Source organism: Anser anser (genome assembly GCF_964211835.1).
Source record: "Anser anser genome assembly, chromosome: 2".
Classification (NCBI taxonomy): domain Eukaryota; kingdom Metazoa; phylum Chordata; class Aves; order Anseriformes; family Anatidae; genus Anser; species Anser anser.
This window is the reverse complement of record NC_139721.1, coordinates 74,441,282-74,454,063: the sequence shown is the minus strand read 5'-3', so window position 1 is coordinate 74,454,063 and position 12,782 is coordinate 74,441,282. Positions and strand designations below refer to the sequence as shown.

Genomic DNA, 12,782 nt, shown 5'->3' with positions numbered 1-12,782 from the left:
TGCATTTTTTTTAATATTGCAGTTAACTAGAATTTCCAAATGCATTGACATTCACATCCCATACAACTTAGTGTTTCCTTTTCTGTAAGAAGTAAATGAAAAAACCACCAATAAACCCTCAGAGTGCCATGTTTCAGACCTTCATTCCCCTATATGTAAACCATAAATTAACATTGCGAGCAAAACCAGTTAAATTTTTGTCGAGATAAACACTTAGCAGCATAGAACCAGAGCAAAACTGAGGCATCAATAAAAGTTTTCTTTAAACAATAAAGACTATAATATATAATAAATGGTTGTACCATTAGTTGTTTGGTTTTTTTTTTAAACTAACCCCAAAATATAAACATTAATTCACTGTAAACCATGCAAGTCTTTAAACCCCTAGATGAGATGTTGATACATTTTGCTCTTCTAAAACAGGTATTGATAACTGGATGGCTTAGATACCATGCTGCAAAAGGGCTTAGAAATACCTGGAAATTAAAACAGTTCCTAAAATTCTCTTCAGACTATGCTTTAAGTGATCCTATTGAACTTCTGTTATCCACTAGCTCCACTGAGGGTAAGTCATCCTTCCCCTGAGAGACTTCATGACCAACTTTCATCAAAACAGCTAGGATCAAGTGTTGCATTACAGCATGATAACAAAAAATAAATAAAAAGGAAAGCCTCAAGTTTTCTGTAAAACACTAAGAAAAGACGTAAAAGACATAAACATCAAATAAAAGATTAAACAATTTGAGAACCAAGCAATGTGCCAACTGACACTAACTTCAAAGGAGTGGGTATTCCTAGACTCTCCATAAGCTGCACTTCCCGGATGACGGCTGAGGCAGTAACTGGTCATCACTGTGAGGAGCAACTGGCAGTCCAATGGCTTGGCTGTAGGATAAGTTATCATCGTGGTATGAGTGACAGCTTCTCTCCCCTCCATCCTTTGACTATTTCAGTCAATAATGATAAAATGTGTTACATTGCTCTGTATCACTGAATAAATCCTTAATGATAGCCAAGACTTCAGTGCACTAAGTACTGTGTAACTGTTACAAGAAGGAAAGCAGGAAGACACCACTGTTAAGAAAAATCTTGGGTGGCAGAGTCCTTTTTCACTGCCCATTTCTTGAATGTACTTTTTAAAAGAAAATACTTAAAATTAGAAAAGTAAAATTCCACCCTCATATTACATGGATTACTATAGCTGTGTAGGTCATAGCAAAGAAAGAATTTTGAACACTGGACAAAGCTTAACACAATACCATACCGGAACACTCAACATCTAGTTAAGTTGTATTATCAATTTGTTTTTGATTTCCATAGATTTCTAAAATACGTTTGCAGCAGTTCATTTTTTTCCTTGAGGCTTTCTGTAGAAAACCCGACTTCTCTGCAATTCTAAAAAACACTCTTTAATATCACAAATATTCAAAGGACATAGATGTGTCCAGAACTCAGAAGCCTGTACACTTGAGATCCTATCATGTTTTTGAAATCCCTCTGGATTCCTTCAGGAGAAAAATATAGCAGTGTGAGAACTAACATTAATGAAACAAGAAGGAAGCACTAAAAGATTCCAAACTTTGAATATAAAAATCAACTAGACCATTATCAACAGGAAAAGAAAGACTTTTTTAAAACTGCAAAGTAAGAAAATTCTGTAAAAACCTTTAGAGAATATTACAAAGAATTTTTAACAGTGCTAGACTGTAGTGAGCACCCTTAATAAAAAATATCCTCTAAAAATAGTGCTGAATGCAAAAACACATGTTGAGTATTATTTGAGATAGTTATGAAGTTTTAGAGGTAGATGACTAAATCCGTTATTTGGGAGAATTATCACTACAGCTATTGGTGTAAACAGTATTACATTTTACCTATATATCATTCATATCTGTGCAAGAGTGCAGAGATGAGGAAGAACATTTCTCGCCTAACAGCAACTATATTCATTCAATGTCTTTGGTCTGCATCAGTTCTCCTGGAAATGGGGGGAAGGGGAAGAAAGTTAGGAAGGCAAGACAAATCAACCCCATTTGCATATGCAGGCAAGTAAGAGGCAAAATGCACCAGCCAAATTATACACTAAGGGTGACTGGGCTCATAGCACAATCCTCAGGACATGGCTAGATCAGATGGGTAATACCCAAACACTCTATAGGCTGAAAATGAAACATCAGAAATCCTGTACAGTAGTTTCCACGATGTGAATTCAATCATCTTGACTTACGTATTCACAACAGTGCTGTGTTGTTGCAAAAGCACTTTCGTTCCTGTTCACCATGTCCATCAGATTTGGGGGTTTCATTAAGAAAAGCAGTAACTAATAGCAGCACAAGGCTTTGTCACTAGTGAACACAGTATGCCAACTGGCTAACACTTGTAAGGTGTTAGTTGTTCCAAAAAGTAACCATTTCAAAAACAGCATTACCACCAGAACCTGATGGTATTCAAAGCATCCGTTAATACACAAATGGAATCAGAATTTTTCTATCCTTTGGGTAGTCTTCAAATTTCTCAAGGTACCACCTGAAAAACAAAGGTACAAATGTGATGAGTATTGCATCTTTAAAATATTGTCAAGGAAGTTAATTAACTATATAAAGCTTTCAATTTAATCCATATATTTTTCGGATACAAACCAGAAAAGTGTCTTTAGAACCTACTCTGGATAGAAAATCGCTATTTACCACACTCATTCTAAGGAAATCTAATTGCCAACTACAACAAAACAAAGCTATCGTTGCTAGCAATGGGAAATCAAACTAGTAGGTGCGATGAGAGCAGCCAGGGAAGGAATGGACTTCTCTTGTAAGATGTGCATTGTAATGCATCCTATTTATATTTTAGAAGTAGAGAAAAAAAAATATCCAAAAGGATAAAAAGACAAATTTTATAATGACTACATGTAGAAGCAAGAGATGTTTTACACATTGGAACAACAATTCTTTTCTGGACAGAAACATCTTCAACCCCAATCAGGACATGGATAATCAAACTGGACACTTCAAACATCACAGTAGCCTTACTACTAACCCTCTTCAAATTATTATTTCAAATTAACTTCAAATTAACTATTTTCAAATCTGGACAATTTCAAAAGAATGACTGTATAGCACTAATAAATGTTATTTCTCTGATCACCTTACAACAAACATTCACTCCCACTTTCAAATAGCTCTTCCAGTTCTCTAATAACTCCTTTTTTTCCTTTCGATAACTTCATTTGGGATCCTCAAAGTTGCAAGTGTTCATACAACAATAATCAACTGAAAGATCAAAGTTCAAATAAGCAGAGAACAAAATTGACAAACTAAAACATGTTGGTGTTGTGCAGGCTCATAGTTTGCATCTAGAATAAATGCTTGTGGCCTATTTGCAGTGACACGTGAGAGGAAGTCCTGTGATTTCTTCTATAGAAAGCATACATTGCATGATTACCTGAAGCTGTGGGATACCAGCATTACATTATTTATCCTTTTCAGCCATTTATTTTAAGTTTTCCAAACAGCCAAAACTAAAATATTCTTCAATTACATGGCTTCGCTATTTGTCTTTTTTTTTTCCCTTCACTCCTCTTCCTGTTTAATGCATTTATTCCCTTAATGCAAATTATTTCCTTTAACAACCCTTAGCTTTTCATAAAGCTCTAAGTAAAGAGCTCAACGTTTTATCAAGGCTTAAGATAAATGGAAACCAACCATGGAATTTGAGCCTGAAGAACAATGTATGAGTAGAGACTGAGGAATACAGCACTCAGTCTGATGAGGAAGAAGCCAAGGGACCCTGTTATTTTCACATATGACTACTGGAAGTCGGAAGGGGAGTTACTTAAGACAACAGAGCAAAACTATGAACAAAATGCAAACTCCCATGGCTAGGATGTAATAGCCCCATGCTAGACAACAGATTAGAGACTAATTGGTTAGGTAGCAACTCTGCACAAAAATGCATGGACATTCTGGTGGACAAGTTGAACATGGGTCAGTGATGGATCCCTGCAGTGATGACAGAGCTGTGTACTGGGCTGCTTTAACGTGTGTAGAGCCACCAAGTCAAGGGAAGTGCTTGTTCTCCACTATTCAGCAGTCAAGAATCTGCATCCAGTTTCGGGCTTCCAGTGCATCAGAAATGCCCACAAAATAGAGGTGAGTCCAGCACATGGTCAGTAATACAGCTGTGTAGTTGGAACACAAAATACTTGGGGAGAGGCTGAAGGAATTAGTCTTAGTCAGCTTGAAGGGGCATTTAATTGCAGTCATCCAGTACCCAAAGATATTTGAGAATATAAATAACCTTTTTAGAGGTGCACAGCAAAAGGACGAGTGGCAGGGAATAAGCGCTGCATCATGGACAATTCCAGCTAGACATAAGGAAAACAATATTCCCCCATAAGCATGGCAAAGCACTGGAACGGGATTTTTTTTTTCCCCTCAGTGGTGCTAGGATCTCCATCCTTGGAGGCACTCTGAACTCAACCGGATGAAGGACTTGGCAAAAGGGTGTAGCTTTGGTGTTAGCCTTGGCAGGAGCAGGTCAGACTAGGTAACTGGACTAGACAACCTTCAGATGCCCCTCCCAACCCAAAGTACATTATGGCTCACCCAGCAGTGGCAGGTGGTAGAACAAGGAGAAATAGTCATAGGTGACCTGGAAGTTTCAGGTTGTATAGTAAGAGAATCTTGTTTACTCGGATGGTAATACAGAACTGGAACACCCAAAAAGGTACAGAAAAATATTTATTTCTGGAAGTTTTGAAGACTCTGCTAGGCAAAACCATGGCTTATCTGACACTTAGCAATGGCATTCTTCCAGTCTACCTCCTCCTTCTATTTAAGTTCATTTCCTCTTATGCCACCAAGTTCCACAAAAACAGCCAAAGCAGGAAGCCAAAAATAACTAAGATTGGGTTGTTCAGGTTCTTTTAAGTGTGCTATTCCTGAAAAAGAATTCTTTCAAGAAGTTTTCTCAAACTGATTCTTCTATTAACAGGAAAGCCAAAATGTGAATACAGTACATTATCAGTCTGATAGTTTATTTACAGAGCAGAGCCTTCATATACAAAAATAAGAAATCAACTCTATTAAATGGATATTTAATAGACTTGATTTTGATGGTCCTGCCTGTAGCAGAAACCTTTGGTTATTTTCAGTAATTTAATACTATTGTAAAAAGTTTGAGCTGCAATGGAAAGTAGACTATAATGTATGATCAAGCAAAGGTAATTTTCCCAAATGTATCAGATCTTTACAGGTCCAGGATGAATTGTGTTCATGTAATGAATAGCCATTATTTTGACTACCTCATTGTACATTGTGTGCACTTATATTCCTTATGCTTAACACTACTTTGCTGCAATCTTATGTTTAGTGCTGCTTGAAGCTTTATCTCATTCTTCACTGCAGTTAACAGCTTTTCATTAGACTTGTTCTGCAACATCCCTATGGGATGAGGTATAATTTATACATTGGAAATGAAGTGTGGCACAGAGACAATAGAAATAAGACAAACACTTACTGGTGGTGTTGCTTTGCCCTAGAGCCCAAGATAAAAAGCGTACACAATGCAAATGCAAGGCTTTCGATGGTGCAGCAGGCAAGGGCAAACCCAAACCATTCCAGGATCTCTCCAAAAAAGTTGGCTCCACTGACATACTCAAACATTCCTCCTAAAAGCAGGACAGGTTTATTTGAAAAGCACCTTAATGAAGGACATATACAATGTAAGTCTAAGACATCCTATATCACCAATGTCTCCATATATTTTTAAAGGCAGTGGAAACTGTTTTCCAGTTCAAGCTGTACTATGAAGGACTACTTCAGACATCCTTCTAAAATAGACCTTCTCCAGTTCCACTTTTCTTCTTCGAATCATGAAAAAAGACTTGGTACCAGAAGTGATTCCATACCTCTGTAAATAATTACTTCAAGCTGTATCTGACCATGTACTAAACTTTTTTTTTTTAAACATGCAAAAAATAGAAAATACAATGCCATTTAAATAGTCCCATAAAATACACCTAGGGTTAGTTAGCATACAATGTCTCATTTCTCCAGTTTAAGTATCTCAAATTATATTAATGATAAAGAATATTTTTCTAAATTTAAGTTGCAAATTTATGCTCTAGCTTAAGATGCATTGCCCTTTTGTTCCTGTGCCCTGCCAGGCCTGGAGAAAGATCACCTTTGCTACTTCAATCCTGACCCTCATCAATAGAAATAACTGGCAGTTTGTATTAAACACATTTTACAGCTAATTATGCATAAACAGGCAGTACTCACCTGCTGGGAGTTATTTTAAAAAATAAGAACTTTCACCCTAATTCCAAAGTTAGAGTACAAATTGATAACATCTCAGTAAGTGCATGTTCTAGTGGGACCAGACAAGCAAATATTTGCCAAGCGTAATAAAGGACACGTTTTGACCTTGCTTTTAATTACTCTGCTTTTGTGACAAAACGGCAGAATTCTAGCACTTGAATTGGATAAGTAATATCAAAAAGACCAACTCCTCCTGATTATGCAGCAAAACAAATCTTATTTCCTTTTAAATATTTGTACACTGAACATCTCACACTATGTCTGTATTCATCTTAACAGATGTTAATTCAACTGCCCATGTAAAGATACAAAGTTATGTTCTTGGTGAATAATATGAACGCTATGAAATCACTTCCTAAGATAGTCATTTATGATATGACAGGAAACTGGTAATAGCAATTTGTCTATCTCCAGTAAAATATATCAAGCTTTGGAAGGTCTCTAACACAGACTTGCAGAATAGTTTAGGTTGGAAGGGTCTTGAGATCATCTAGCCCAACCTCACTCTGTTCAAAGCAGGGTCAGCTAGAGCAGGATGTCCAGAATTGTGTCCAGTCACATTTTCAGCATCTCCAAAGCTGGAGACTCCACAGCTTCTCTGGGCAACCTATTCTAGTCTTTGGCCAACCTCATGGTAAAAAAGTTGTGTTCACATGGAATTTAATTTAATTTGTGTTCATCGCCTTCTGGCCTGTCACTGTGGACCACTAAGAACCTGGCTCCCTCATCTTCGTCGCCTCCCATCAGGTACTTATTTACATTGATGGGATCCCCATGAGCCTTCTCTTCTCTAGGCTAAAGAATCCCAGCTCTCTCAGCTTCTCCTCACAAAACGTGCTTCTTTTGCTAAAGAGATTTTTGTAACATTTTACTTACCTCTTGGTATCTTGTAACCGGTTTCCCCTGGTTTTCTCAGATTTCTAAGAATATGATCAGAATGAATATTGATTGCCATGCCGACCAGCCACCCTATAATACCTGAAGAGAAATATTTAAAATACTTCTCTTTAATACACTGAGTCAAAGCACTCAATCAGAAAAAAAAAGTCATATTTCAAACATTAGTCATACTGTCTCAAAGCAGTAGTAATGTAAGCACGATAAACAATTCTAGTGACATCATGCACAATCCCAATCCCACAATGAGCTTTTCGGCCAGTAAAGCTCACAGTAATCAACAGGTCTCTTGACATGAATAATATTTTTAAGTATAAAGTTTTATTCTCATGTTGCCAAACTCAGGTATGCACATATATTTAAATGTATGTGTGCAAAAATATACACACCTAATGTGTATAACCCCTAACTTCCATAAAGAAAATCAAACACACCAACATTTTAAACAACACTGAAGGAATCAGCCATTCTCATTCCTCGCACCTTTGTCTTTTTTTTTTTTAATGACAATATGCCAGAGTTTCCACAGCACACTCTGTAATAAAATGAATAAAAAACCACTAGACCAACAAAAACAACATAATCATGTTCCCGGAAGTTAGGTTTAGAGTCTTGCTAAGCACTATAAATATGGAGCTTGCAACAAGTATGATGCAAAGAGAGAAAGAGCTTGGACTTTCTTTAGGGAAAGATTTCTGCCGTACCGTCTCAAGCTCAGTCCAAAGTCATAAAAGACTTCTTTCTGTGACCTAAACAAGAAATGCATTTTTAAGATACCTGTAACAGAGAATGAACTCCAGTGAAGTCAAAATAAAAAGCTAAGAGAAACAAATAAAAGGACTTAAAACTCTCTACAGATTTGATAGTTCTACAGATCTCCTACTTGCCAGGTTGATAGATAAACCTGAATACAATTCATATTCAGCGATCCACAGAGCAAAGGTAACTAATTTCACAGTCAGTTGTTGCTTCAGTTGTAATCCAGCTTCTACTGTGGACAAAACATGCTTAAGGTTGGCAATCAACACTTCAATAGAACACTAGTTTTCTGTTCATCTTTGACTTCCTTTGAATATATGTTTGGTGATATTAGTGAAAGGGAGAAGACAGCGGTAGGCAGCAAATAATATTAGCCTATACAAGGTTATCTTAAACAGCCCTAAGTCATTTGGGAGTTCATCCATCTGAATAGAACTTAGCTGTGAAGGCTTAGTGGTGAGTAGGCTCTCATGAGGTCTCAAACCTTAAAAGAGCTGCAAGTTAGAACAACGAAAGGGAGAATTGGAGAAAGCATGACTAGAGCTCTCATAGGCATCCTGTGGGGTATTCTTCATTAGTCTGCTTGCTTTGCAACCTTAGTTTTATCACATGTTGTGCTGCCTTTGAAGCAGCACTTTTTGCTTTCCTTTCAAAACAGACTAGTTCACTGCTCTGAACTAAACCAATGCAGCCTGTAGAAACCATGAGGGAACTGCATTAAAGCTATATTAGTGCTCCAAATCAATTGCTGGTGTAGATGTAAGGCATTGATTTCTCCAAATTAACTCCTAAGCAGCTGAAAACAGGCATTCCATCAGTATCCTAAGGATCCACAGATAGAAATCTGGAGAAGTGAACCTAATTAACCACAGTGGTGGGAGGTCTCAAAGAAACAATGCGTTCTCTATCTTTGCTGTAAATTTCTCTTCAACTTTCATCTGAACCTTGCTTGTCTGCTACTTGTTGACGCACTCCCATTTTTGTTCCTTGTATAGCTTCATACAGACTAAAACAACTTATTAACCCTTGGCAAATGTGCTTTCCTGCTACTCTCCAGCCTTCTCATTTTTTGTCATTTCAGCCACAGCCTTAAAGACACTGCCACGCTTCTGAAAAATCAGAACATAGCCCAATTGTTCAGGGAGCATCTGGCATACAATAAAGCACTTCCGCATTTGAGTGACCAAAAACTACAAGCATGAACTGCAGATATTCCAATGGTGCTATTTTGTGTTCGTCCCAGATAACTATTGTAAATAGCCACTACATTCCAAGTTAGAAATGTATGTATGTATGTATATCCTTTCAGCAGGAATAAAAGAAAGAAGAAGTCTTAGGTTTGGCTCTCTCAGACCCATACCAACCTATCTCAAGATTTATTACAAAAAGTCTCAAAAAAAGCCAGTGAGTGACAGTACTACAGTAGATGCTATGCATACCAAGAATCTCCACTTCCTTACTTTTCAGGGTAAGTTTAGACTTAAATAAAGTGCCCTTGTAGTCATGAAACCAACACCTCTTACAACTAGGAGTACAGGAAATATAAAAATTAATTCCACATTGGTATTAATTGCAAAACAAAGTTAAAATTCATACACAGAAGTAATCATAACTAAAGGCAGATGAACCTAAACATTATTATTTGTGCATTTACATATTTCAGAAATCCTTAAAATACAGCATTCAAAAAAAAAAAAAAAAATCAAGGAAACCTGAACATGACCTATTACCTTTTTTTTCCTAACCTTTCAGTAAGGAGGCATTAATTTATGCCTCATGACTCATGTTTTGTTTACAGCACAGTTTTGAGATAATGTTTTGATTAAGGTACTAAACTAGGACACCGGAAACTGAAGATTTATTGCTTTGCATCAGCCTTTAACAGTTTTGATCAACTGTTCTTTTGAACGCTTTTTTTGGAACCAAGTTTAACCAAGAGACTAGAACTTCAGAAGTACCAGGAGAGTTTCACTTATGTCCATACGACTACCTACCTCCCCTGTCAAGATATTCCCTTGTATCTCATTTTCTCCGTTTTTGGAGCACAAACAATACTTCCTCTTAAACTTTGCAAGATAATCTGTTTAGACCCAAATTTCTTCAATCTCAGTCATTATAGCACAGTGTCCTTCTACTGTCATCTGCCATAATGCTGCAATAAAAATAAAGCTTTCTTTTTCTTGCTGTACAAGGCCTGAGAAATCTGTGAGAAACACCATCTTGCTTTGACTCCAGAAAAACAGTAAGAATTGTACTGGGTCAGATTAAGAATCCGCACAACCCAGTATTCCATCTTTCACTGACAAGGCAAAATATTCTGCCTTATCTTCAGATCACAGAGAACCTTCAGTAAATACTTTCTCAGAAAAATGGTATTACATTTGACAGTAGGCAAAAGTAGGTGCGTAGCAAACAAAAAGTACGGCAAAGAATACAGTCAGCAAACACCTTGTCCTTTTAATTATATGCCCGGCTTCAAGCATAAGTGTAATCTCACCTCCTGATAGGACTGAATGATCAACCTTCCAACCCCACCCTTGTGCGACAATTTTGTTCTTTGCCAAAGCCCACTCATTGCAGTGGGAGGAGATAGGTATGTTTATAAAAAATAGCCTAACATCAAGGACTTTTGATGTTAGAAGTGGTATCCTGGTATTTAGCAACTGACTTTACTTCATCAAGTAAATTTGTTCAGTTCTGTTTGACCATATATAAACCTTTAATATCTATAGCATCAAGAAGCAAAGGAATTTTAGCTTAATCTACGTGTTATGTGGAAAAATCTGTCTGATTTGTTCTAAACTCATATGCTGCTAGTTCCGTTTAAGGCCTGCAGTTCCTATACTGAAGCAACGCTTGGCTCTTACTCACTTTGGTGTTAAGGAATAAAGACAGTAATACATTCATCTAGCACTGATATCGCAGGAAAAAATATCTGTTTACAAATGTAAAATAAAAACCATTAAAAGGCTTCCAGCTATGCTACCATAAACAAGATAATTAAGCTTATTTAGAATACTGAAAAAAACTGTAAAATGTGATTGAAGAATACTGTAACATTATAAAAAACAAGGCTGCGAAGACAAAGGGAAATTTCTACTCCTAGTGCTCTCATACAATGTCTTAACTCACCTGTAATGAAACAAGGATCTTTTAACCAGCCTGAAGGGTATTCTGCATAGTTGCTTAAGCTTCGGCCTTGCAAGTATCCGTTGTAAATGCAGAACAGAAGTGCTAGCAGGAAGGTGAAAAATGGTGTTGGCTTTCCTTGCCGGATCAGGAAAGGAAATATGAGTGCCCTATAATGAACCAGGAAAGAAGAATTGTTGCATAAATAGATATAACACTTTTGGTTTCCAAACCTGCCATCCATATTCCATATCCTGCTTCCCAAATTCTCAGTGGAGTCTTTGATCCCAGCTCAAATGGATAGTTATGCTTAAACACCCAAACATTCCTTCTGCTGCCTAACAGGAACTGCAAGCCGAATCCCCTCTCCCCTTATGATGGAAATTTTGAACTTCGCATCCAAGGCAATTACTTCGACCAGCGCAGTAAAGACAAACAATGTTAAGCACAACTTAGTTTTGCTCACCTTTGTTGCTGAATGGCATAATCAAGCACTTAGAAGCGAACGTGGGCTCATAAACCCTATCCAAAATCTACCAGGTGGAAAAGCCCACGCGAAACACACCGCAGGGGACTGTAACCTGACCAAGACACCTTGCAGCCAACAGTTCCGTCGCCTTTACCTGTACGGCGCCACTCAGTAGAGTGACATACCAGGAGGATGGATAGCCACGTTAAAAGCACCTGAGCTGTCACACTGGGGCAAGTCAAACACCAGCAGCAGGTAGACCAGCCCGCGGACCAACGCCATACGCCTTACGCTGGGGGCACTTGTGCACGCACGGTGGGCATTTGTGCTCAGGGGCTGGGCCGTATGATGTATTTTGTGAACGAGCTGCCAAACCTTATAGGTTGTGCTACTAATTCATTGCAGAATTTGAGAATCCAGCAGACATTTTGATGAATTCGCTTTGTACGTTGACTGTGAGGCCAATTATAAAGTCTGATTTTCCACGTGGCAAATTTTCATGGCTTTGGCAAGGAAAGGAGAAGAAATCCCCTCGATGTGAATGCGATGGAGCTCTAATGGAAATAATTTTAAAATTTTGGAACAGAGTCAGAGAATCACTGAGGTTGGAGAAGACCTCCAGGATCACCTGGTCCAACCATCGCCCTACCACCACTGCCACCCGCTAACCCATGTCCCCAAGCACCACGTCCACCCTTCCCTTGGCCACCCCCAGGGCCGGTGCCCCCCCCCCACGCCCGGACAGCCGTCCCGAGCCCACCTGTGCACGTAGTGCAGCACGAAGCAGCCGAGCAGGACGCGGTTGGGCCAGCGGCTGGCGGCAGCCCCGCACGCGGCCACGCCGAGCGGGACGAGCAGCGCGGGCAGCTCCTGCAGCGCCCAGGCGGGCCGCGCGGGCAGCGGGCAGCCGAAGCGGGGCGACGAGTACCGGCCGTAGGGCATGGGCACGAAGCGCAGCAGCAGCGCGGCGCCGGCGCCCAGCGCCACCAGCCCGTAGGCCTGCAGCTCCAGCAGCCGCCGCTCCTCGGCGCCGGACACCCGCCGCCAGAACGCGCACGGGCCCTCGCCGCCGCCCGCTGCCATGGTGGGGGGGGGGGGGCGGGGGGGGAGCCGAGCGGAGCCGAGCGGAGCCGAAGGGACACGAGGCTGAGGGCGGAGGGAGCCGAGCGCCCCCATTCATCCCCACGCGGCGCCGCGCACCAATGAGCGCA

The 12,782-nt window shown here is 39.5% G+C and overlaps 1 protein-coding gene across 1 annotated transcript; it reads right to left on the bottom strand.

The window, feature by feature from the left end:
* SRD5A1 (steroid 5 alpha-reductase 1) lies at positions 1-12,718 on the bottom strand. The gene is made up of 5 exons (XM_083822371.1): positions 12,332-12,718; positions 11,106-11,272; positions 7,194-7,295; positions 5,515-5,665; positions 1-2,526 (listed from the first exon to the last, which is right to left on the bottom strand). The coding sequence occupies exons 1-5, from the start codon at positions 12,652-12,654 to the stop codon at positions 2,460-2,462; spliced, it is 810 nt and encodes a 269-aa protein (XP_083678497.1). The 5' UTR covers positions 12,655-12,718; the 3' UTR covers positions 1-2,459.
* Between the last annotated feature and the right edge of the window lie 64 nt (positions 12,719-12,782).